At 43.5% G+C, this 21948-nt stretch overlaps 1 protein-coding gene across 2 annotated transcripts; it reads left to right on the top strand.

The window, feature by feature from the left end:
• The first annotated feature begins 6920 nt into the window (after nucleotides 1-6920).
• shc1 (SHC (Src homology 2 domain containing) transforming protein 1) lies at nucleotides 6921-21694 on the top strand. Of its 2 annotated transcripts, XM_006804892.3 has the most exons (12): nucleotides 6923-12184; nucleotides 12411-12481; nucleotides 12975-13035; nucleotides 14471-14590; nucleotides 15649-15702; nucleotides 16084-16135; nucleotides 16834-16960; nucleotides 17050-17197; nucleotides 17416-17473; nucleotides 17709-17825; nucleotides 18383-18639; nucleotides 18740-21694. In XM_006804892.3, exons 1-12 carry the CDS (start codon nucleotides 11576-11578, stop codon nucleotides 18866-18868), a joined length of 1803 nt encoding a protein of 600 aa, XP_006804955.1. In that variant the 5' UTR covers nucleotides 6923-11575; the 3' UTR covers nucleotides 18869-21694. The 2 variants fall into 2 exon arrangements, with proteins under 2 accessions (XP_006804956.1, XP_006804955.1); XM_006804893.3 differs by lacking the exon at nucleotides 15649-15702 and having other exon boundaries at nucleotides 6921-12184; nucleotides 18740-18879.
• Nucleotides 21695-21948: the final 254 nt, after the last annotated feature.

Raw genomic sequence — 21948 nt, 5'->3', positions numbered from 1 at the left:
AAAAAAAAAAAAGAAAAAAGAAACGAGAATCATATTCAAATGTATGGACATGTATGGACAACACAAAAACGTGTTTAAAACATATGTGGACGACAGTGCGTATGTAGTCATGTCTGCGCATCCCACACTTTGCGGTAATAACACCTCAAAGCGGGGGCCAGCAGCTTATGCCCTGAGCTTTGTTTTGGTAGCGGATGCGGGTCATCGCGGTCTCTTTCTAAATGCTGGAAAAAGCAAAACTTCAGGCGGAAAACAGCTGTTCTTGCGCTGTATTTATCTACGGTAAAGTACATGTTCAGCTGCAGACTTAGGGCTCGCGGTCAGGGTTTCCACTTTTGCGCAACCTACACTGAGCGGTCCAGGTGCAAAATGGTACGCGCGCGCGTACGCACACACATACTCGCACGGGAGTGGGGGAAATGAAGAGAAAGAAAGAGAGAGCGAGAGAGAGAGAGAGAGGAGCCGGATGACGCTGCGTTGTTCGCGGAAGTGACTTCTGTCGTGATCGTGGAGGGGGAGGTAGGGGGAGGAGGCAGGGACGGAAAGGGAGAGGAAAGAAGAAGTTTAGAGTCTTCTTTTATGAAGTTAAGCATCAAATATACAAGGATCCCGGCGGACAAAACTTTCGACCCTTTGCCCTGTTATATGAAATTAAGCTGAAATTTGTGCAACAGCAGCAACAGAGCTTGGTGGGCAGGAGGGGCATTCAAGGGAAAGGGAGGAACAGAGCTGGTAAGTTGCTCGTTAAAGTTGCCCACACTTTTTTGGGGGGGGCATGGTGCGGTCTCTGCGTGCTGTGCGTCAGCTATAGCACGTATGAAAAGTGTGAGGAAACTGATTATGTGCTAAATTTGTGGGGACACATAGTTCTGTTGTTATGTTACGCCACGGTGCAGTCGAGCCTGTTGGGTTACTGTAAGAAATATGTAAATGGTTAGACTGGGGCGTGCACGAGTTAACTAAATGTTTAACTTCGTGCTTTCAAACTTTGTGTGTCTGTGTGTGTGTGCGTGTTGCCAAGTTTTATTATTAAAACCTGAAACCTAAGTGAGCTGTTGTTGGAGCCTCTGTTAAAATAATGGAATAAGTTTACAAGACAAAGTGATCAGAAGTCATCGTTGTGTCCTCTGGACGAGCAAAAACAACAGAAAGCAGGTCACTCACATGCCCTTTCTTTTTAAGAGGCGCCAATAAACTCAAACTAAGTTAGACCTGAGCAAAATAAGACAGTTATTTGAGGACATTTTTTGGTATAAAGGGCCAACTTTTTGCTGCTGTCGTCTTCTCCAAACTTCTTACTTTCCCTCTTTTGTATAAAAGCGAAAAAAAGGTGTAGGACTCTTGCACTACTTCACTACTTCTTCCCTATTTAGCAATTTGTGTTTATTTTGCTTTAGGGACTAAAGCCTGTCCTAGCTTTGCTGAAATCTGCCTGATTTGCTTCAGGCTATAAAGTGTCAGTGAGATAAGCCTTAGGAGCTATCAGTACACACACGAACCCACTCGCAAATCTGTACAAAGTCAGACATTAAAAAAAGCGTACTTAATGTTACCCTTTTGTGCGCATCCATGGAGAACGGTCACCAAAACGCACCTCAGATGTGTAAAACAGGGTCAGTGTGACAGAGTTAAAGTTTGCGGTAAACAAGTGAAGGGCAGACAGACTATTATAGAAGCAGACTCAAGGCTATGTGCTGTGATTGAGGTAGCTGAAAGCAGTGGGCTCAGTGTTGTTATCAGGGTCAACCATACCGCTCAGACCAGCAGCCGCTGACACGATATTATATGACTCAAGTTATCTCCACCGATGAAATGGAGGCCGAGGGAAGGTCCAGTCAACATCTGATCCCAAGAAGCGGTAGATTCAGACACATGTCAGGAGCCTGACAAATAGGCCGTGTGCGTCTTAGACCCACATAAACAAACACAGCACAGACAGGAGGACAGTCTGGGACACAAACTGTCAGCCAAAGTCGAGCGCCTCGGCCACTCCATCACACTCCAACGTAAACCAAAATCCACTCGATTAAAATTGGATCTGTCCAATTCCCTTCAAACCCCTCGGTCACCGGTAAAAGCCTTCGCCTTGATTGACGGGAGGTGTGACACTTGATTGTTACAGCGGTTTCAGCTTGACAGCTGTGCACAGAGTCCGTGTGTCTCAGACGCACAGCCAATTCAAAAATAAAGAATTAGATTTTTGTAAGCAGTGCAAATATTACCGCAGATATTAGATTTGGATTTCGGCCTGTGGTGCATTGCTATTGACAAAACACGGTGCTGAGGTGCTTATAAACACTTCGAGACTGTCGACACTACATACGCTTTTTGTGTGGGTGTCTTGACCTGTGAGGATGTGTTTTTCACAGGTTTCTTCTGTCTGTCTCTCCGGCCATGTGGGGAGGGGGGTTGTTTGTTCGCGTTTTTTTCTATTTCCTGGTGTGTATGAGCGCATTCTGGAAACCAACTGTAGGAGTTTGTTTTTGAGGCCATAGCATGTGGTTGTCCGTCACTGCCTTCATACAATAGAGCCGAGTCTCAGCTGCGTTTCCTCCTGCGGTGCTCAGTCTAGCGCGACGTGCTCAGCGCACTGCGTGAGCCACAGCTTGATTAACATCTCGTCCCGTGCGATGCTAAAAAACAGAAGTTAGTGCAGCTTCGGCGGAATTTCATTAGCAGTGATGGCTGCTGATGGTTTTTCTGAATTCTGTATGAGAGACTCTGATTGTTGCACTTTTATATGCAGCGCGTTACAGCAGAGTGACTCTGTGGTGCCACGTATCTAAGTTGAAAGTCTGTTTGTGTCTTTATTGTGGTTTGTCTCTCTTTACTCAGAAAGCTGAGATTGCATTTTCAAACAGTATCTCTTCTTGCAGATCAGGATTCCTTCAGGCTTGCTTCACCGGAGGTCTTCAGTATATTTTAAAGTGAATAATGATAAGCCTGAATGTGCATGCCCACAAAGCAAGCGAAATATGTATATATTTAACACGGTTATTTTCTCAGTTTTAAGTAAAGTTCTTGTACTGCAAGAAACTCCAGAATTTTGTACTATCTGGGGAAGACTTTCTGCTGGGTACAGCTTAACATAATTACCATATTTGATCAATCATCACAAAATCTGAATAAAATAGCATTTTCTTCATTTCAGTGAGTAGTAATTGCATTTTAAAAGGGATTCTGCATCTTTTATTTAATCTTATTGTGGAATACAGCTATATAACGTTTAGAAATGTGCACCAGTTGTCTTTTGCAAGGTTAACATTTCCCAGTAATCACACATTTATGTCCGAATTAAACTGTAACATTTTCAGGCAAATCACAGGTGGCTGAGCAGAAATGATGTTTTTAGATGGAATGATCCCACATCTTACTTCAGCTTAGTGTTAGTAGTATTGAAGTAACTCTTTGGGGTCAAGTTAAAATCTCCTAGCTGTTACTGTTTTGTAGCGTTGATTATTCTGTGTATCCGCTCCTCAGCATGCACTTTTCAGAAGCCACTGGTTAACATTATTCAGATACACTTGGACATAAAGCAATGTTTAAAGAAACAGCACTAAAATAAATCGACTTGGAAACTTGTTAAAATAACAGTAAAAGCAGCGACTCAGCAACATGTACTTAAATTAGATGACACAGTCTTAATGGGTGAAGTGGTGTGGTTGTCCAGTAGAAAAACGTTTGAATCAAATTGCGTTTGCACTTCGCTTTCAGCTGTTCACCCAATTTGTTAATTGAGCAAAAGCAAACTGCACAAAGTTTGCAAAGCTATGACTTAAATCCGGAAATGTATGTTTGTGTAAAAAAAACCCAAAACCCTGACCCAAGTATTTCATGCAAACTTGAACCCTTGAAGAATTTCGATACTCGCCGCTACAGAGGACTAAAGGTTACGCCAGACAATGTTCAAAGGTTCAGCTGGAACCTCAGTGAAGAAACACCGCAGTTTCTGACAAGTAAGCCGTTAAACCGAGAAGGAAGTTGTAAGTGGAAGTCGTAAGTGGAGCAAAGCAGAAAGTGGTGGCAGGAAAAGAATGATGGAAGGAGATAGAGATGTGGGAGTGTGGTTAGAGGAGGGGTGGTGGTGGTGGTGGTGGAAGCACAACCCAAAATAGCCAGCTCACATGTTTGCTGTGTGCGTAGTGAGCTATGAAGCCGAGAGAAAGTACTCCTGCTGAAGCCGTGGCTAATCTAATGTTCGCCCACAGCCTAATTTTTGAAAATTTGATTGCCTTTTTCCAGCGTGCCTGCTTATTTGTGTTTACGTTTGAGACTTTCCCGAGTGAGTTACGCTTCCTCCCTCTCTCCCTTCTATTGTTCATTCTTTACTCGACTCTTTACTGTCTGTCTTGCCTTGATAATGGGAATTGATGTTAGTCAGCATCTCTGGCAAGAATCCAAGAGAAAATGTCAGCATCGAGGCCCTGTTTACTCATCTTTGCTAATTTTTTTTTTTTGACTAGTTCAAATAAGGATAAGTGAGGTGGGTCAAATCACATTATACACACACACACACACACACACACACACACACACACACACACACACACACACACACACACACACACACACACACACACAGATATACAGTGTAAGAGCAGACTGCAGATGTGGCCCTGCAGCGTGTGCATTAGATCCAGAGCTCTTTCTTAGTCTGCCTCCGACTGTTTCATCTAATAAACACTGACTAGCTGCAGTTTCCACAGACTTCTGCAGGCGGAGAACACCAAAACTCACACTTGCTAACTCGCGCTGGGCAAGCTGAAACACAAACAACCTACACATGCAGTCCTTTGAGTTGATTCTTTTCATTCCACAGGGTATGTTTCAACACGCACAGCGGATTTCTGCCTTTCTCCTTTCACTCTTCCTCTCTCCTTCCTTCGCTTTCCGTTACTTTATCCCTCTCAGTATCGCCCGGCCTCTGCCCTGTGTCAGTGTTGTGTGTCTGTGTGCTCGATATGAAGAAGGTCCCATGACTCTCTCCACAGCTGATGCTGGGAGCAAAGCATGCTGGAAGTCAAGTGGCTGCAAGGGCGCTGGTTGGAGCACGCTGTAATTTGCTCTTTGATTTGTGTGCTTGTCTGCGCCTGTGTATGCTTTTGTGTACTGTGTGCTGATGTGCACCTTGGTGTTTTTAGGGCTACAGACTCACACGCTGCCTGTGCTGGCCGATGGAATATATGGTAAGACATTAAAATGATACAAGCAGCTGATCAAAAAAAACACATCGTGCCACAGTGGCAAAGGAGTTGCTGCTTCTACATTTCTGATATGATATAGAAATGAACTGACTCTCGCATCCAGCCCTGGTGGGCATATGTGTAAAATAAGCTTTATTTGTTAAAGCACTGTAATTTCAGGGCTGCACAATTACACCAAGAATAAAATAAAATTGCTCTCAAAGATACTGTGGAGACAAGAGTGATTGTAGTTGGTGTGCAATATTTCACCAATTAAGATGCCTCCTTTCCATTTTCATGAAATTATAATCGAGCGTTATGAAAGTGTCACGTTTCAAGCTTTGATATGAAACAAACTGGAATGTTCTCTGACCCATTTAAAAGGGTTTCCAAGTAGCATATGCAACATAAAACAAAAACCTTATTCAAGAGATTTTTCAACAAAGCGCAGCCTTCTAAGAAGCAGAAAAATCACACGCCCCTCCTTTTTTACTCCTCATTCGCTGCCTTTAATATTGCACAAGTTTTCACCTGCAAGAAAGAACTGGAAACTAAAGTCATTTTGAAATCGTGCTTCAGTAATTGTACAGCCCTGTGCGTGTAAATTTGTTGTGGTTTGAATGGAATGTTAACTTTACTTCCTCTGCAGCTTATTAGTTGCACCCAAATAAAACAAATGCAGTTGGAAGCTGTGAGATAAATCTTACCTTTATGAGCTAAAAACTCAATTCAATTTTATGTATCTAGCGCCAAAACACAACAACAGTTGCCTCAAGGTGCTTTATATCGTACAATAAGTTTTAGTTGGGTGTACTGAATAAGCTGTCAGCTCAGTGTGGTTGCTACCTTTTGTAATGTAAATTCAAGATGGCACCTGAACTGTTAATTCACTCAATCTAATAAGGGAGCACTAAATGTTCAATTAGGTCAACCCTAAGCCACGGTGTATCGTGTGTTTCGCTGGTTCTGGGCATCTCGCAGGCTGTGGGTGGAGGGTGTCTTCTTCGCCAATCATGCCCATCACTACCAATCAGATCACCGTGTATGATGACGAATGCTAGCTGCCTGCAGTTGTCTCATTATGAACCTTCACATCCTTGAGTGCACTGCTTGAGCTCACGATGATGGTGTAGTGGTGAAAATTGGTACTGCGGGGACTCTTTGGGGTGTCATTTGAGGACTCTCTGCTATCCACTCTGCCGGGTTCCTGTGTCACTCTATGTGTGGTTTCCTCTACTTTCCGCAACACTGCCTTCTCATCAGATGCGCTCGAATGTCAAGACCAATCTGTGGGATTTCTGCTTTATGTCTTCCAGTCTTTTCCCCTAGAGTGCTGTAGTCATGTAGTAACATTGGAAATATTTATCATCATGCGAGGGCAGTCTGCTTTCTTTTTCCCCCTCACTTTGTCCACTTTTATCAAGGTTGTATAGAGTGACCTCATGTCACAGCACACAGAGGCTATCTATATCCATCCTTCCTCTCTCTCTCACTCTCTTCCCCTCACTCACTTTAACTGTGTTTCTCAGGTTACCAAACATGAATAAGGGAGGAGCGTTGAATACCCAACATGAACAGCCCACCCTCCACATGCACACACAAACACATGTATCCACCATCCCTTCCCTTCTCTTCCCTTCCCTTCATTCCTCCTTCCCCATCCCCATCTCCATCTCCCCTTGGAGTGTGTGCATTTCTGAGTAGAAGTGCAGCATCTTGCTGTGCATACACATGTATACTGCTAAATGTCTCTGGCTGCAGAGAGGAGGTGGGGGGAAGGGAAGGGAACAGGAAGGAGGTAGCATGGGAGAAAAGAAGGTGGGGAGGGCACAGGCTGTGGCGCGGTCATGTGTGTGTGTATGAAAGAGAGAGACTGAGAATGGGAGGCAGCATCACCCACCCAGACTGGGAGGAGGGGAGGACAGACAGTGTGCTTGTGCCTCTAACAGACAGACAGAGGTGGAAGGAAAGTGGGGATGAGAGACAGACGTGAGGGGAGAAGAGGAGCACGATGAAGGACTACCATCATCCATCCTGGCAACACTGCCATTTCACCATCTGCTGAAAGAGTGAGAGAGAGAGAGTGAGTGAGAGGAGGGACGAAAAGAGGAGGCAGCCAAACGGAGGAGAGGATAGATGGAGAGGAGCTGCCGGCAGTGACTTTGTGAATTAATCGAGCGGAAGAGCGGATCAGAGGAGAAGCACGTTTTTCGGGGAGTGGACGAAGGGAAAGCTAGGAAGAGGAAGGAGAGGACGAATGATCGGACAAGCCGTGGCCGTTTAAACATTAATGTGGTTCTTATGTGAATACGGAACCTAGCTTTAGGAGAATCACCGTGGATTATCAATTGCATGCTTTATAAACCAAAAAAGGAACTACTTCGGTCTTTGTTTTGTTTTTTTGTTTTGTTTTTTTGCCATTCATTAAAACACTTAGGGAAATCGATAAGACTCACTTTATACAGAACAGTTTAATTACTTTTTCTTTTCTTTTTTTGGAAATACAGACTCCCTTTGTGATTTTCTATTTTCTTTTCCTATCCTTCATGAGCGTAGGATCTACTCTGCAGGATGTTATACAATCATTCTAATCTTTGTTAGCTGCTGCACAGAATATTCAGGTTGTTTTTATGCAAGTTTTCTAAACATGAGTTGTCTTTTTGATGTTAATTCTTGGTGAAATTCTTGTTCATACAGTTATTAGAAAAGAGATTATTGTTCTTTGAAAACAGTGTCAGTTTTACATGCCCTAGTCGGAGTCGGTGCAAGCGACTGACATCGGATGTCAACATTGATTCGGTTTTATGGCTGGCGGGATGCCGGCCAAACTTTGATCATTTCCTGAACCATATTGATCTTTCTAGGAGTCTGTAGTTTTTCTCCTGTTGGATGAAAAAAAAGAGCTCTAATGTGGAGCCTTTGATGGAGCTACTAATTGCTTGCAATGTGATTTGACAAAGCGGTTATCTCTTTGTCTGAAGATTTCTGCTGTTGTCAGGACTTCTCAGTATATATCCTCTGCAGGCATCTCTTTTAATGTCTGTTGCCATAGCAACGGGCAGCAGCTGCAGACAGAACAAGATGTAAAGTTGGTTTTCCTTGTCCTATCTTTTTAAACTGGTGCTGTGCCGTTAGGTAATTGTATATATTTACTAGATAAAACAAGATTAGTTCATTGTTTGTGTCAGTTTTTACAGTTTTTGTTTCCCTTCCTCTCTACTAGACAGTCCTTGTCTTTGCGGAGCTCGGCCAGCTCCGGGAATCAGGGTTGTTTCAGGTCACCTGTCTCCCCCTCCCAATTCTCCGTGTTCGCCTTGTACGACTCATCTCCGTCCAGCCTGTCCCGATCTCACATTTATTAATGACAACTACCATTTCCATCAGTCAAACTGATGAGCTCTTATCAGAAATGACTGGATGAATTAGATTACAGTACTGATTTCACTTGTACATATCACAGCTGCGTGGCCCCAAGGCCACCAATCACCAGTCATTTGCTGTGTTTGTCACAGCCTTTTCCTTTTGCTGTTTGTCTCAAGGTGACTCAGGATTTCTCTTCCTGTAGAGGGTCATCTCCTCTGCAGTCACCTGACCTACACTGTGTTCGGTGCACTAAAACATCCCTGGGAAGAGCCAGGGTTAACTCTGCTCATAGAGCATTTCAGCAGCTCGCCTTTTTTTTAACAGCACCTGAATTTCTCTCCAGTGTTAGCAAGTCTACTGAGGTTGAATAGTTTGCCTTTTTAAGTGCTATTCATCTCTACGGACTAAGTTCTGGTTTTATTTGATGCTTTACAGCTTTCTGGAGATCGTCCCAGCCTGTCTTGCAGTTCATAAGTATGACTGGATCCTCCATGGTGCTTTCTGGCCAAGACCAGATGGATGACTAGCTAGAATTGCTAGACAATCCCTCTGTGGTGCTAGACTGGTGTAGGCGACTGTTCCTTTGCCATGCATTGAGCGCCCACCACAAGCTTGCGGGCTGTCCTTCAGGCAGAATTAAGTTCTGAAATCTTAGTGTGAGGAGAAAAAAAAATAATCAACCTTTTTTGCTTGGCATTACTGAAACGCTGGTGCCACTTTTACAGACTTTTGTATGTGTTGTGGAAAAGGTGGGTGTAAACCTTCTCCTTTGAGCGAGCAAAGGTCAACAGATTGTAAGTATGACTAGTGCCTCAGCAGCACTAAGTTGTAGGTCAGCCAGCCAGCTTACTGCTGGACTGTAGGTGTAGCTTTGCCTTCTACTGAGGTCAAACTGTTGCAGACTGTTTTAATTGTGGGGCTCCGGTTTGTGAGAGACTGTTAATGTAAACAGACTGTTGTTTGCCTTCTCGATTGGACTATGCAGACTATGAGATGTGAGATGGTGTCTGTACAGTAGAGAGAGCTTACTTGCTGCTTGATAAGCCCTGCCTTAGATAAGGAAGGAATATAACTCTTGGCTCGTTCATATCATCTGTGACAGTGTCAATATTTTTCTCTCAGGTAAATAACTCTGTTCTGCGATTGCTATTTGAACTAGGCCGTAATAAAGTTACAGGGTGAGAACAGCCGTGCATAGAGAAATCAGCCTAACAACACCAACACTGGTGAGCCTCCAGCACCATTCAGGGAACCCTGGGTTGGGAGTTCAAACCTGACCAATCAGGTCTCATTACCATCACAACAAGACCACCGGTAGTCGTTATCAGCCAATGACCTACATTCTTCAGTGTTACATCACCACCGTGCTACTGCAGTGTGTGTCAGTGTACCAGACACAGGCAGCATCTCAGACTCAAACTACCGCTATCTAATGGTGCTCCAGGAAGAAAAAAATCAACACCCTATGTGGCCAGTTTTAGGGAACACACTTGAAACAAGACAGGCTCACTTGTTTTAGCCATATCAGGAACATCAGTCAGGAACAGATTCAACTCTGCCAGTGCAGTCTTAAGTACTTCACTTTTCGTCTTTAGGGTTTCTGTTGGTGTCAAAGGTTACCATGCCTAGCCTTTAACCATCTATAATCCTAAAGCTAAGGGAAGCAGAAAGACAGGGCTCAATATTATTTTTATTTATTTTTTTCGACTGAGGGACTGTTAAACGGGACAGCCTGGAGAACGGGCGAGCAGACGAGGGAGGGGGAGAGGGGGAGCGAGAGATCATCTGGAAGAGGAGAGAGGAAGTGGTGGCGCGGGAGAGGGCGGAGGCGTTGGAGAGACAGAGGCTGGCGGAGTACATAGTGTGGAGGAAGAGAGAAGACTTCCAGGATAAGAGAGGAGACAGAGAGAAGGGAGGAAAGAGTTCAGAGAAAGGGAGGGCGCCTGCGCCAGAGGTAATCTGGAAGAGAAGAGAAGAAGAAGAAGAAGCAGGGAGAGAGAGAGCGAGGGCCATTCAGAGAGGACATGAAAGCATTTGGAGGAAGAGAGAGAGGGAGTGAAAAGTAGGCGTTAAAGAAAGTGTGCTGCTACCAAGAGTTGGAGACTAGCCATACATCAGTAAGCCTCCTCTCTCTTCTTTAGCAGTTCTGGGCTTCATTGAGCACTGCAGGTGCTTGCTGTCGTATCGACCAGTTGAGGCTGTGTATAATGTGTGCGTCGCTGCCCCGTTAGCGTGCACGGCCCTCCTTGCAATCCCCTCGCTGGCTGCTAATAGGATTTTTATGGGCCCGTGTCAAGCAGGATAGAGCTGCCAAGGGGAGCTGCTTCACACGTGCACGCACAAGCGCATGCCAACACGAACATACACAGATAATCAAAGAAGCATTGTAGGCCGGCAAGGTTTATACTGCCTCACGCATGTAGACACATCACGTAGAAATGCGCACCCCCCAGAGCAGTAAGACATACACATGAGGGGGTGTTCAGAGAGACAATCACTTGTGCTGATTCTTCATGGTGCTGGTGACAGCTGAATTACTGGGCCTCACTCAGAGGCTATTAAGTTGGGACAAGATAGTCACAGATATTGTTTTACGTCATGGCAAAACACCAAGAGCAACCGTCTGTGGACAGCTAAGAAGCTATTCATCAGTTCCTGGGAACTCAGAAAACACTCAAGTAAATTTCAAAATGAACTCATGACAACATGAGCTGCACTGGTGCACTAAAAAGCTTTTTTTGTCTGTGTTTTACCATTAACTGGGGCACCCAACGTTTCCTCTGTGCTTTTGCTCATACTGCTTTCATTGTGGATAAAGCCGTTTTTAAAGCAGTTGGGTTTTGGCTGCCTGGAAACAAGTGGAGGACACACAACCAGACAGATGGATACAGCTCTTACACTGAGCAAGACAGACAGAGTGCTGTTTGTCCTTTCAGAGAAAAACTTTGACTACTGAGACAAAGAGACTTTGAATCACGAGAGCCTGTGTGGACTTGCACGGATATAAAAACTGACACTGCAGATTCATTATGATTCAATTCATTATGGAGAAAACAAAGTACACCCATTTTCGGAGTGAATCACTGAGCTCAACTGACGAAACAAACTCCAATCCATCATCGTTTCCTCCTTCCAGTCCTGTCACCCCCCTCACACCCTCCCCTGGCTTACCTTCCTCTCTCTCTTCCTCATCTCTCACTCCCATTTTGCCCCCCTCCTCTCCCCAACAAGCTGAGAACAGCCCCACCACCTTCTGCTCCTTCTTCCCCAGAATGGGCTCTCTTCGTCTGGGTGTCTCAGCTACTCTTCTCCCAGGACTCAAGGCCTCAAGCAAATCACAGGGAGCTCAGGCACCTCAGGCACCTGTTGAGTCCTCTGGGGATGACAGGAGCAACTCTAGCTCCTCCCCACCACTTCATCACCCTGTTTCGCTTCTAACTGCTCCTTCTCCCCCTCCCCGACCTCCTCTACAGGACATGAACCGGCTAGGAGGGGTGTCTAGGAGGGCACGGGTGGAAGGAGGGCAGCTGGGAGGAGACGAGTGGACGCGCCATGGCTCCTTTGTCAACAAGCCCACCCGTGGCTGGCTGCACTCAGACAATGTGGTCAGCACCACTGGTGTTTCCTACAGTGTACGGGTAAGTGGGTGGCACATTCTCAGTAGCCTCTAGCTTAAATGCAAAGTTGCACGTCACCCTTGCCAAGCTGTTTCTGTGCATATAAACCCTTCATTTTTAGAAACTGAGTCAGAAATGAGGAAAGGATACTGTTGCTTTCTTCCTCTGTTGTGTTCCCTTGGGCCAATGGGACCAGGATGTAGGAAATGTCTAATGTTAATGTTTTGCCTTCCTTTTTCCTGGGCAGTACATGGGATGCGTGGAGGTGCTACAATCAATGCGGGCGCTGGACTTCAACACCAGAACTCAGGTCACCAGGTGAGATTACACACAGCTCATCGGCTGCAGGTTTGACCTTTCTCTCGTTTCATTTCTGCTTTGTTTCTGAGGGGGCGAGATGTTAAAAGTGTGGTTACACTTTGAAAAATGTTGGCGGCTCACACATACATCACTCACCTCGCATTTACTCCTTTGCCCGCTCGCTCGCTTTCCGTCCTGCTTCCGCTCCATTTTGCTTGCGGGGCTTGTTTCTTTCTGTTTTAGCATCTGACTACATCTGCCCGTGTGTGTTTGCATGTACACGCCTGCCGCTCTCAGAGCCCCCAAATTAGAATGTTCTGGAATCCTGGTGGTTTCCATCCGGTTTCCGCAATGATGTTTGTCTCCGTGGCAAAGACGAGCCCAGTCGCCAGGGACGATAAATTCTATCACCCGCTGCCAGATCTCATTTAATATCCATAAATGTGAATCTGGGAAGGTGTTTAGGTTAATTACATGCCATTTGCAAACATCCATGTTTTTCATTTTTCAGGGAAGCTATCTCTGTGGTGTGTGAGGCAGTACCCGGTGCCAAAGGAGCCCGCAGGAGAAAGGTAGGCGCTACATACAGGAGCACACACCCATAAAGAGCATTATTTATTTATAAGACTTAAGTGGACAGCGTTATGAAGAGTTTTCTGGATAAGAGCTAGATTTAGCTCGGTTGTCCACCCTTTGGTCAGTGGGCTATTTAGTCTCATGTATACACACAAATGCACAAAGAGTCATGTATGCATGATTTTAGAGGACATTACATTAAGTTGCATTCATAACCTGGAGTTTTTCCTATTTGTTATTACATTGATCCTAAACTATAACCATTACACATTTGGCACTTCCTTTTTTTCCACAATGTGTCTTTGTTAACTGATTTAGGTCCCCAAAACGTGAGTATAGCTGGACCACATGCACACATAAGTTTGTTTGGCTATCTTTATGAGCACATTCACTGACTTAATCCATTCCCTTGCCTCTTTATCTTCATAGAAGAGCCTATCCCTAATCTAAACCTAATTATAACCTTAACCTACACACAAAAATCAGGACCAACCAAAATGTCCCCACTTTTCCTCCAGTGATCTAAAAGTCAGTGGTTCCGTCAAATATAGTTTTACAAGTACACACATACACACACACAAATCTTGATTTGGGCTGATTGTACACTTCTGTGGTTAGCCGACTACTCACAGGTAATTACCAGTCACTCTCTGATCTCTCTTTTCCCTCCCTGTTGTCACAAGGGAGGCTGGAGAGGTGGAGTAGAAGCTTGTGTGGAGCCAGCGTCAGGCCAAAGGAGCACAACAGATTAGCAGACACAGCCGCCAGTCTGCTGTTTAAAGACTGCGAGTGTCTGTGCACAGTATTCCTGTAAACCTAAAAACATCCACCCAAACAGTCTATAAAACAGGTGGCTATATTCAGCTGCCTGCTGCTGTAGCAGGGTTTGACCAAGGAATGTCTGACAGTATAGCACAGCAGACAAAATACAGTTATAGGATATAAACTAGAATAGATTAAACTAGTCTAGTGCCTCTGATTTGGCAGGACTGAGGTTAATGTGGCCAAGCATGTGCTTCCTGTCCTGTTGCTCCTGCTTTTCTCACTGCACACTCTAAACATTTTGGAACAAATATGGATGAAAGCCATGAGAACAGTAGGAGGATTTGGATAAACGTGCTGGCGCAATAGTGCTGGCATGGTCTGTGTGATGCTCTTGGCCCAGGCTACAGTATGCGAACTGTCCTGTCTATTCCCAATTGGTCGCAGTTGGCCTTGGAGACAGGATCACTTTCACAATTGCAGCTGTTCCCCCACTCCCACACACACAGGCATTTTCACACATATGCCCACAGAGTCATGCTGAGGCAGGGAGCACTCAGTGGACTATCATGCTTTGTTGAATTTTTTTAAAAAACAAAACGTCCTGTTGCTTTTGGTTTGGGCACCTTGATTTGATTATTACTAAAACTGCTCTCTCTCCTTTTGCAGCCTTCTTCTCGCTGTCTAACGTCCATCCTGGGAAAGAGTAATTTACAGTTTGCAGGCATGACAATCAGCCTCACCATCTCGACCAGCAGCCTCAATCTGCTGGCCTCTGACTGCAAACAGGTTAGAACGAAGCTCTAACCTCATGCTGCTGTTTTCTCAAACTCTACCCAGGCATTTCGTTGAGCTGTCCTTGAAAGCCAGTAATCTCGCTTTTGAGTCAGAAATACACTTGATTGTCTGAGCTTTCTGTTGTAGCTATGGGGCATGTTTTCAGGTACCCTGAGTGCACTTAGCCTGTGGAGTTTACCGAAGCAGAGTAAACCTGGGGATCTCTTTGCTTGAGGGATTTTTGTGTGGATTTTATGATGTTTTCTTAATTTCAAAGACCAATCTACAGATGATTTATTTCAAAAATTCTAAATGTTTTTATTCTTTGCCTTCAGAGTTGCATTGTAATCATTCCCACTGCTTTCAGCTTCTTGTTAATGGTGTAAACATGTTTAGTTCACTAAAATGTTAAAGGTGGTTGAATCTCAGTGATATAAACATCATTTTTTTAAAAGAAATTCTCAGTATTTTTCCATATGTATTATGTATTGTGACCTCCTGGAATATTCAGGAGATGCCCCGATATATATTTAGAACTGCTTCTCATTGTTTGCCTCGTTTACTCTGGATGCTGCACAAATCCCTCTTAACCATTGTCTTGATTCCTGCTTTACCACAAGGCAGGATGTGATCCTCCTCTTAGACCTCTAATGAGTTAATAGCTGCTGCACGATGTTTATCTTTGGGGAGATGGTATACGGTGGTGTAGTGCATTCGCATTAGCACGAAGAAACATGTCATGTAGAACATATACCAAATCACAATTAAGGACTCACAGACCACACTCTGTGCTTGAAGCATTAGCAAGTGTTGATGCTGTTATTGATCTAACATGGGTGGTTGTTGCAGACTGTTAAAAAGGTGTTCCATCCATTGTCCCTACTTAGTTTTTATCTCTGCTGCAATTGATAGCGCTCAGTGGAGGAAAGAGCACTTTTCTCAGTAATGATTCCACATTTGTCTTTTCATCCACATGCTTTCATTTCACTTCCCACATACTTCATGTCACCCACGTGCTCTCCCTCTCCTTCTTTCTCCCTCTCCTTCTTTCTCTCTCTCTTTCTCCACAGATAATCGCCAATCATCACATGCAGTCCATCTCTTTCGCCTCTGGAGGAGACCCAGTGAGTCAGCCAAACCCTGTTTCTCAGCTGAAATCTCACTCTCGCCTTTTTCCATCTTTCTTCAGCCAGCATGCTCTGCCTCCTTGCCTTCTGTCATTGTCTATTGCTCTGAATACCACTCACTTTATTGCAGCCTTACTGGATTGCCTGGACTGCAGTCCCTCTTTCAAAAAATTATCTCTTTACTTCCTATCTTCTCTCTCTTTTCTTTAAGCTCTGTAAGTTTTTAACTTCTGCTGTGGCTTAAACACCAAAGTCTTCGCTTTACCTCTTTCTTCTTCTTATTTCTCTTCTTAGCTTTTCTGTCCTAAACCTGCCCTTCACTTTTCCCTCCTATTGATTTTTCCCATTCTGACTGTCTTCCTTGTCGGTCTCCCTCAGGATACAGCTGAGTACGTAGCATATGTGGCCAAAGATCCAGTCAACCAGAGAGGTACGTGGCAAAATGACAGCTTCACCAAGGTAGCAGCTGCCAGTTTAGATAAAAATGATCCTTTAATACACGAGTTAGAGTAGTTGCTTTTATTGCACTGTGCAACTAGTCCTCTTTTTTTTACTTTCAGCAAATATAACCAAACATTTTCATTAATGTATGAACTGAATTAATCTTAATATAAGTAAATCAAACTTAATAGCTTTATTAGCTGTTTATTCCCCTTTGAATTTGCCAAATACCCCGCTAGAGCTAAGACATTACACACCCAGTGTGTAGAGAAAAGGCAGAAGTACATTTTCCACCAAATGTCGATTTTTGAAGTCCCATAGTTTGTCTGCAAGCTAAATTAGTGAACTTGTGGCTCATTTCTCAGCTGAAAAAGCAAAAACACTCCTCTGTTTAATACTGAAAGTGAAAATCTTTGGGCTAGATTATTTCATTAAAGTTCTAACATGCAGTGCTTATATATAAAAAAAAGAAGCCATCCTATTGCTTATGTAATTTCTTGAGTTAAAACTAGAGTGTGTAAAGTGTATTAGAGCTGCTACATGTGTCCTACAGCATCGCACATAATAAAAATGTACATGCATACGTGCTTTTGTATTCTACCTGTATCTGAACGTATTTGTATGTTGGAGCACATGCTTCCTTCAAAAGAAGCCTGCTTATCAGCTTTTTGTGCTTCCTTATTGCAGCATGTCATATCCTGGAGTGTTCGGAGGGTTTAGCCCAGGAAGTCATCAGCACCATTGGTCAGGCCTTCGAACTGCGTTTTAAACAGTATCTAAAAAACCCTCCGAAACTGGTCACACCTCATGACAGGTAACTGTCGCTTGCACAAACCCAAACCAAGAACTTGTATTTGCATATTGTCTCGTATAATTTGTTTCTGTATCTGTTCTCTGTGACAGAATGGCTCCATTTGATGGCTCTGCATGGGAGGAAGAAGAAGATGAGGCTGCTCCGCCTCCTGATGTCCCGTACTATAATAATTTCCCTGGAAAACAGCCTCCCCCTGCTGGAGTGATTGACATGAGGACCCGGCCTGGTGCCACGCTGGTGAGAACCGTGCATATTAACATGAAAGAAGGAAGACAAGCATAACCCCCACACACACACACAAAAAATAATATTTAATTAATTACTTGTGTCATTCCTAAGTGATAGATAAATAGATAATCATGTAATCATTTCACTAGCCAGAAAAGAACATTTTTTTGAGGATGCCCACATGGTGCACGCATTCAGCATTTGTTTGTACCCCTCTGTGTTTGCAGCCTTATGGACAGCCGGGTCAGAATGACATTCATAAACAGCCTCTGCCACCACTACCAGGTGAGCTCTGTCGCTGCCTGCCTGTGTGCATCTCTTTGGACTTTATCTGTCGTTCCTGTCCTTTATATTATTTGTTGTTAAATCATGAGAAATTGGTCAAACTTTCTCTCCGTTTTTTGCTCTGTTTAGTCCTGATAAAATTCTTAGAATTGCAAGGAAGTGAGAATACGTGGCAAAGTTCTTCCTGTGTTTGTGCAACTTTTACTTATTTCCTTTTTTATTTTGTTTTTCTTAGTGGGTGCCAAAGAAGGTGGGCGGGAGATGTTTGATGACCCTTCGTACGTCAACGTAGATAAACCTCGTCTCCCAGCTGCAGCAAACGGAAATGCTCACAAAGACGCTTTCGACATGAGTAAGTGTCTTTTTGTGCGTTTTTGCTTGAAATCTGCTAAGTGAAGTTCAAATGGACTGAATCCTGAACACTAGTGCAAATCATTAGCCTGTGAGAAAACTAAATAAGAAAGTTAATTTGTGATGTGTGTGGGTTGTAATCAAGATGACCAAAATTTCTGGCAATTGCAATCAGCTATTTTTCTTTCATGTGAGAAGAAAAGAGGGTTAATCATTGGGCTCGTGAGATGAGTAAAGTAGTTTGTATTTTACATTTCCATATGACTGATGCTAATTGGCAGTGGAGCTCTCCACAGAAGTCAGCCTCAGAGGAAGATAAGGATATTAGAATGTCTTTGTCCATTACAGGGGCAATTTGTATAAGATTATTGATTGACTACATAAAGCTTTTCACGGCAGAGTCCACAACTGTGTGCAGCATCTGTCAGAGTCAATGTGGTTCACTTCCCTATTTATCGGTCGTGCAGAAATGCAGACAGTGCTATGGGATCCCACAGGACAACATGTTATCCACAGTGAAATACAAAATAATACATTTCTGTGTGTTCATTTTTCAAGAGCCACTTGATGATGCCCTGGGGGTTTCTGGGCATGGAGGCCCAAACTCAGTGACAGCAGTGCCCTCTATGGTGCAGCAGTTACAGTCTGAAATCTGGTTCCACGGGAGCCTAAGTCGTAAGGAAGCAGAGAAACTGTTGACCCGAGATGGAGACTTCCTGGTGCGGGAGTCTGGAACCACACCTGGGCAGTACGTCCTCACGGGACAGCAGGGTGGTCAGCCCAAACACCTGCTGCTCGTTGACCCAGAAGGAGTGGTACGTCACGAAACGATCAAATTCATAACAGAGATTTTAGAGTGGAGTGTTATATTGGTGTTGAAGCTTACTCTAATTTATTCCCTTTTTCTTTTTTTAGGTCCGTACAAAAGACCACCGGTTTTCGAGTGTCAGCCACCTGATCAGTTACCACATGGACAACAGACTTCCCATTGTGTCAGCTGGGAGTGAAGTGTGTCTGCAACAGCCAGTAGAGCGCAGGGCCTGACTTTACCCACACCAATGAAATACACCACCAAAAACATACACTCCTACTATTATATCAGTTCTGCACAACATACACGACCACACACACACACACACACACACACACGCTCATTTCCTTTAATGCACACAGAAACACTACACCTAACACACAACGATACATATGCACACACATTGCAAAGAAAGCCAAAAAAAAAATAGAAAAAGTATCACCAGTTTCTCTGCAAAATCACTCACTTGCTGCTGTTGCTATATTTCCTGTCCAAACTGTGATCTACGGTTCCTTCGCTGACATCACCGACTATCAGGCGCATTCCTCCAAAGCGGAGAAGCACTGCTGCAATTTCTCAGCCTACTGTGAACCAGGAAGGAGCCCTTTGCAAATTACAGAATGGGGCAGAAAACAAATGCAATCTTTTTTTCTTTTTGTTTTTTAAGAAAAAAAAAATCTTTATGTGTAATTATGAAAGAAAAATGGAAACGTAATACTACATGGGATCGTGTACTGAAATGGCAGAACTGAAGAGTGTGGAAAGGAACATTAAGGGACATGGAGGGAGATCTTCAGTACTTCTAAGCATGTGCTTTTTTTATTTTTTCTGAAAGGAGGGAAAAAAATCCTCCTCAGACTGTTGCTGGAGCATTTTAGATAAAACACAAACTGGATGGCAAGAGTTCTTTGTTTCCGAGACTGAACTAGGCTCAAACACAAACTCTCACAGCAATCCTTAGTATAAAATAATTCGGCTGGAGAATATGTGTACAGGTATACGAGTTTGGTTCCGATCTCATCAGAGGGCCACCCCCAACCCCAACTTCTGCTCTTTTAAGGACTTTTAAACCCCTGGAGGAAGGCCTGTATGCAAATCTAGGACTGCTATGCCAATGACCTTCATATACTGTATATTCTTTTTTTTTTTTTTTGTATTTCTGTCTATTATCTTGGCACTCATCAATCAAAGGACACCCTGAGTACGCAAGGATCAAATCAGCTGTATCCTCCCAATCCCTTTCTAAACGCAGACGTACACACCTTTTACACAACTGAGTCAGCACCACCTGTCATGCCAAAGAACATGAACTTGGTTGAAAAGGAAGCAGAAAAGGAAGCCATGAATATTAACAACTCCTATCGATCTTGTGCGCTTGCGGCATCGGAGCAAATGTGTGTAGAAAGAAATGCATTTCGAAACGCGCCCGTTTTAGAGTGGATTGTGTGCATGGGGGGGCAATAAAGGAGATTTTTAAAAAATACATCAAAATCAACCACAACACAAAATTCAGTAAGTTTGGAGAAGCTTAGACGAGATATTACTGAGCTATTGGTTTACATTAAACACCTTAATATGCGTTTGCATCGACAATCTATGTGTTATATCTTTTAAAGAATATCCTAATTGAAAAGAGCAGTTAGCCGGAGACCCCTTTGACAAGTGTTTAACGGTCTAAGCAATGAATTTCCTTCTGCAAAAACAATGCAAGTTATGTCATGGTAACTGGTTATGTAATTTTGATGTTCGTGTTTTATTGAATCGTTTGAGAGAGTAATGAACGATTTCCAAACCTTTTATGCTCCGAGGTTAGACGGATATTGCTAGCAATGAAATGTTCAGCCAAAGGTTGCTCCTCGGCGTGCTGTGTTCACAGACTTTCGAGGATCAGGAGGGAGACGTTCACGTTATTGTTTACTGTTTTCCTCCTCCCTCACTTCATGATGTAGTTGTTTTTGTTTTATATCTTTTTGATCGTGCCTTGTTTCTTCAATGCAGTCATGTCACTCCAATGCAGTCACCTTATGTACTTAATTCAAATGTAGTCAGCTACAGGAGAATCTTACAAAAAAAAGTCTCAGTTTATCAACAACTTTGCAAAAATGACACTCCGGTAAACACACGCAAACAGATCTAGTGATGGCAATCTCCTCTGATGCACGTTCTCGCGTTCAGCTTACAGTCACAGATACTTGATGTCACCATCTGGGGGGGAGTGGGGGTCGGGGTGGTATGGGATCGGGGTTTTTTCCTGATCATCTGTAAATAACATAAATTTTTGACTGATAAGCTTAAGTGACGGATTATTGTTTCCATTTTTGTAAATTTAATGACTTCTTTGATAAATAACACAGAGCCAGAAACCACAGCACAGAGGTCGCTCATGTAGAATTTGAACACGTCGAAGAGACTGAAGCCAAAATTTTAAAATTTGAGAAGGGATTTTTTTTTTTCAGCCTAAACCTTAACTATCTGTTAGTCATTAGACTTTGAAGTGGGCTAACATGTTGTAGAACATGTATGCACACACATACCCGAGTGACCGCCGGGTCAGTCTGCATGTTCAGCTTTATGCAGGTCAGAAATAGGAAAACGGCAGAGAAGTTCTGCCATTACTGTGCGTGCCTGTTGTATGTGTGTGTGGGCTGGAACAGGCTCATTTGATGCTCTTTATCGTTAGTGAACTGGTTCTGTGTTATTATTGTGCATCACAGTAGCCTTTGTTGCATGAAAATCCTTTCAGAAAATTAGTTGTTTATTGTTGGTGATGGTGGTAGTGTTGATGATGCTGTTGTACTTTTTGGTTTGTGTTTTTATAAAGCCAAAGGTTCCTTTTGAAATAGTGTGCACAGATAATGATTTTTATTACTTTATGTTTCTGTTTTAATACTTTTTGTCTTGTTTTGTTTTTAGGGAAATGTGTCTGTTTACACCTGTATTGGAAAAATATAGATTGCATATATAAATACATATATCACTTATCTGGCTTTGTGAGTTTGCCTTTTGCTGTGCCTCCCTCTGTGTAATCAAAAAAGTTCAGCAGAGACTGAAACAAAGCACACACTACGAGAAAATATGAGCGTTTGTTGTACGCTGACCCGAACAAAGAGTGTGGTGTGGTGGCGAATGTGTTGGAGCTACTGGAACTCTCTTGTTTGTGGCTGGAACAGCAGGGGCTTATTCAGGGGGGCATCATACAACACAGGGGAACTGAGTACAGCAAAGGTAAACAAGGTCTTTAATCAGTCAGTGGGCGTTTGAAACTAGAGGACAGTCCAGAAAATGCCAGATGTGGGTGGAGAGCGTTTGCAGT

The sequence above is a fragment of the Neolamprologus brichardi genome, chromosome 11 (genome assembly GCF_056152115.1).
Source record: "Neolamprologus brichardi isolate AB-2024 chromosome 11, ASM5615211v1, whole genome shotgun sequence".
NCBI classification, from domain to species: domain Eukaryota; kingdom Metazoa; phylum Chordata; class Actinopteri; order Cichliformes; family Cichlidae; genus Neolamprologus; species Neolamprologus brichardi.
The sequence above is the reverse complement of the archived record's forward strand: the minus strand, read 5'-3'. Positions and strand labels throughout refer to the sequence as shown.